The following is a 4,886-nucleotide window of genomic DNA, read 5'->3' on the forward strand; positions in this document are numbered from 1 at the left end:
GGGACTAGTAGTTAGTAGGGACTTGTAACTAGTAGTTTGAATGTAGAATGTTTGAGTTTTCACAGCAATTACTTCTTACAAAGCAACGGTCAAGGAATTGTGCGTTGGTGAAGGAAAATTGATCGAGTTTTGGAAATCAAGGACCGAACACTCCAAAATTGGCAAAAGTGGCAATTCGAAGTTTGTCGGTGCCTAAAAACAGTGTTGACGCAGGAAGATCGTTTTCTAAGTATAAAAATGTATTAAGTGATGAAAGACGAAGGATAAATGAGAATTATCTGACAATGTACAATACTTTGTACCAAAATTCTCTTCATTTAAATAAGAATATTAATATTGCTTGAAATTCAAAGAAATACTTTTGTTGTGTATTTTTAAGTTTTTTTTATTATTTGCGCAATTTCTGTCTTTTGCATCATTTATATAATAAATTTTTTTATGTTTAGAATTTGTGTAATTTTCAAAATTTCCCGCGATTTTTCCGCCTATTTGGGGTCTTTTTTCCCGCGACAAACTTGCAGCCCTATTTATCATGTATGAAAAGTATCACTTTTAAAATATTTTTAGAAATTTTATTGTTAAGATAATTTTAAGAAAATTGTATTTTGGAATAATAAACCTTTTAAAAGAATGAACTTAAAATAAGGATTGTTTTTTCTATAAACCATGAAGCTTCATATCCTGCTTGCTCTCTAAAATCCTTTTAAAAAAAAAATTAAGCTAGAATATTTGGGTTGGTCAATAGAAAAGCAAGAAATTTTATAACTCTGTAATTAATTTGAAATAATAAAGAAAAAGTTTCAAACATGTTTTTTACCTTCAGTCGTAAGAGTGTGTGACTGCCAAAAATTATAATTTTACTGTGATTAGTTTTTCATGTACATAGAAAAATCTGAAAAACCATGACTGTAACCTATTTAATTGCTCTTCATTAATTGAATGAAACTAATTCAAAATTTAAACAAAGTGAGACGAGTTTTAATAAAAAATTTTAAATCAGCATGTTCTTTAAATGTTTCTTTAAAAATGTGCAAAATTTCATTTGTTTCATTGAGTAGCTTTTGAATTATGGCAGTGGGATTGACATTCGGCCAAAAATTTTTTAAGTTGTGACTGCGGTAGTGACCTTTTCACTTTCAAGGTATCTGACTAGTTTTGACACAATTTTTTTTCAAAAAAATCTCAATTAATATTTTCATTTTGTGCTTAATAAAAAGGGGTTCTAAAATTATAAATAAAAAGTAAATTTTAAAAATTTATAAAATCTTATTCATTATAAGAGCAAATTTGCACTTAAAAACTACTACTTTACATGTGTTAGTAATAGCTCTACAACAAATTGTAATGCATAAATTTAAATTTTTTTTTCTAGATCATTTTAATTTAATTACATTACTCATTTAATTACCTATGTTTACATGTGATTACCTGTGTTTTAAACTAAAATATTAAAAAAAGAAAGAAATCAAATTAAGAACATTGTTTAATATAAAATTTTTAACAAAAATTTCTAAATATTCTTACCTAATGCTTGATAAACATTGCAAATTCACACTTAGTTTTTAGTTCAAAACATCGCTAATATTAAAGAAAATCAACTTACAAAATTTTCTGAGTTCTATAATGAAGTGTTTTTTTAAAATGTGTTTTAGCCTGAACAAATTTTCTTAAAATCATTGTTCTTCAAAAAATGCATTTTAAATGCAAGAAAACTCTGAAATTAAAGAAAATTCTGGTCTTAATGAACTGAAATTTAAATATTGATTATAATAATAAAAAAAAGCAAAAGTTTTACCTAATTGGATATCTTAATAAAGAGAGATGTCTGTTTTATGTTAAAATTTATTATTAGTAGTTTCTAAATTTATATTAATTTGTTATTATCTTTTTTAGGTGGGTTATTTTCCATATTCATATGTGAAAGAAATCTTTGATTAGTATTGTGCGTTCTTCTGTGATATTATTTTAGAACTTTGTTACAAAGTGAATGACTTTTTTTCTGACAAGTGGGCAAGCATGGCTCTTATCTTTAATTGATTTCTTTTAAATTTGCATATCATGCATGATGATATTCTTAATACTTTGCTATTTGTTTTTAAGAGTTCTATATGTATCTGTTATCTGAAGACAATTTTAATATCGTTAATTTATATCAAGTGTGGTGCATAACAGATTATCCTATATGTTTTGTAAATATATATATATATGCTTTTAATTGCCAAATGATGCATTCAAAGTTTTGTGCGCTAGCGTAAATTCTGGTGATAATGACCATTGATATATTTTTGACTTTAATTTATAACTGTTATTTCCTGTTAATGTATATTTGAAAAGAGAATGATGATCTGTAGTTTCATTTTTTTTTTATAGAAAAAATTTATTGTTAAAAAAAATGTATATATGTAGTTCTATTAATTTATGCAGTTATATATCTTTGAAACTTTATTTGTGTTGTTTGTTTCAAAAAGAGTTTTGAATTTTTTTAAAAAATTTAATTAACAGGCATGAGATTTCATTTCATCACTTCCTTTTTATTCTAATTTTTTTTTATCATTTACCAGATTTATTTATATTTCTCAGGATTTTAAAGAATAAAAATACTTCCCAAAAGTTATGTCATACATATTTTGAAATTTAATTAAAACTAAAAAATATTCAGCTTAAAATCCATGAATTGAAAAAGATTTGAGATCAGATGAAAAAAATTTGCTGTTTTAGTTTTGCTTTTTAGTGGTTCATTTATTAATTTAATTAATTGTTATAAAGTTATGCGTTTACTCAATCAGACTGGGGTTTCTATGGTCTTTATTGCTATATAGTTCTTTCATATTAATAATACTAGTTTCATTAAGTTGTAGTATGATCTTATTTGTTTGAAACTCTATGTTTGTTACTAATATTCCATTATTCCAATATTTTTAAAATGCTATTTTTTTTAACTTGTTGATCTAATTGCCATATGATATGTCAATACTTTTAACTTACAGTAAATTATTATTATTGAGTTTGATATTTTCTCCCTTATGTAGCAGCATTTAAATTTGATTATCATTAGTTAATAAAATTATTGTTCACAAAATAATCTTAATGGATTTTTGTAATCATGAATCATATTTAAACTTAAAAGTTTAATTAATTTATGAACCCAAAATGGTCTTCTGATTGATTTTCAAATGCATTTTTTCAATATTTTTATTTCACAAGTTTCTTTTTTTGCTATCTCATGCCTGTAAAATAAGAATATATGAGATGTATGTTATGATTTTTACATGTATTGTGCAATTTTTTTATTATATCAATCATTTTGTACTTTTTGACTCAATTTTTTAATTTTGTGTTTTTGTGTGTCTTGTAATATAAAGTGTCATTAATATGAATGAAACATATATCCTTGTTTCATACAGAGTATAGTTGCCATAACAACATGGAGATGATGTCTTGCCAAAACTTTTATACATACTATGAAGGCTTCTTCTGCTTTTTTTAGTATACTGGCATCATCTATTGTCAAATGAAGCTTATTTTCTAAGAATTTACAGTTATATTGGAGACTTTTTATTGCATAACTGTTTCCAAAAATAATACTATCTTATGAAATTGATATATTTCTTTTTGAAAGATAATGTGTGCAATTAATATCTTTTTACTTAAATTTGTTAGGAAATAATAGATAGAGTAAATAAAACTGTCTTATCATTGATTCATAGCCATAGAGCTATAATTTTAATATCTTATTGATAATACCTACCGGGTAACATTTATTGAGCAATGTGAAATGGAAAAGAAATTTTTTTGAAAGCTATTAAAATATAAAATTTTAAAAATATGTCATGTTTGATATGCTTGCCAATAGAATAATAGCCTAATACAAAACTCAATGAAGTGTTAAGATATCAATGCTTTCGAAGAGGATTGATATATATAATTCTGATGCAGCAGGTGAGAGGTAAGCACAGTTCTTTTACCTCAGAAAAGATGCACAAATGGTATTGAAGCAAAAGCAACAAGCAATGTACAAACAAGTAAAAATTAACAATTAAAGAAAAACAGAAGGGAAAAAGTTCTAAAATTGGATGCAAGTTCTCTAGCCTCCCATTAAAAGGAGTCGATGGATTCTTCTTTCAGGGCTGGGCAGAGAGGGAGGTCGTCAGCAGTCATCACCTGGCCACCAAAACATAGGGGAAGTAAAATTGTTGGTGACCTTAAGTTCTTAAAAATGAGCAATAGAAGCAAAAAGCAGCAACTGCTCGTTGGAATAGTTCAAGAGATTACGAATAGTTCTACTCGAGCTACTCCCCAGTCTTTGCTTTATCTCGGATGCACGCAAATCTCGTGACCAAATTGATTTGTGACGCCGCAGATTCATAGTAAACTTCTTGAAAAGGTGTTTGGATGGTAGACCGTTTTTTGGATCCTCAATCTAATTTTGAGGGATACCACAGTGGGATGGGATACTCTGCAAGACAACTGTTTTGTTTCTGAGGAGGCTTCGAAGGTGGATCCTGCATTGTTGTACAAGAGCAGTAATAGGAGTTATGCAGCAGCTAGTAATAGGCAGGATCACTGTTTGAGAATCAGATAATGCAAGAGCCTACTAGTATGGCTCAGAAATATTGTATTTTGACATTTTCAATGAACAATAATGCTAAAAAATAAATTAATTAATTAAAATTAAAAGCATGCCCTTCATTTAAGCACCAAATTTTAACTGAATCTAACCCCCAGTATTATATCATCAAAAAAATTTTATTTTCATATAGCTCAAAAATTGTCATCCCATAAAAATATTTTTTTGTCATCTGATGTAATTAGTTAAAAGTAATGTATAATATTTGTCTACATAGTTTATGATTGCTTAGGATTTTCTATCTATCCATCTTTGCAGC

The 4,886-nt window shown here is 26.7% G+C and overlaps 1 protein-coding gene across 1 annotated transcript in view; it reads left to right on the forward strand.

The window, feature by feature from the left end:
• LOC107452144 (guanine nucleotide exchange factor VAV3) overlaps positions 1-4,047 on the forward strand; it is a 53,767-nt gene extending 49,720 nt beyond the window's left edge. Inside the window, exon 26 of the mRNA XM_071180132.1 lies at positions 1,894-4,047. Within this exon, the coding sequence (XP_071036233.1) occupies positions 1,894-1,938 (45 nt within the window). The 3' untranslated portion in view covers positions 1,939-4,047. The remainder of the gene's footprint in view (positions 1-1,893) is intronic.
• Positions 4,048-4,886: the final 839 nt, after the last annotated feature.

This window comes from Parasteatoda tepidariorum, chromosome 4, assembly GCF_043381705.1.
Source record: "Parasteatoda tepidariorum isolate YZ-2023 chromosome 4, CAS_Ptep_4.0, whole genome shotgun sequence".
NCBI classification, from domain to species: Eukaryota; Metazoa; Arthropoda; class Arachnida; order Araneae; family Theridiidae; genus Parasteatoda; species Parasteatoda tepidariorum.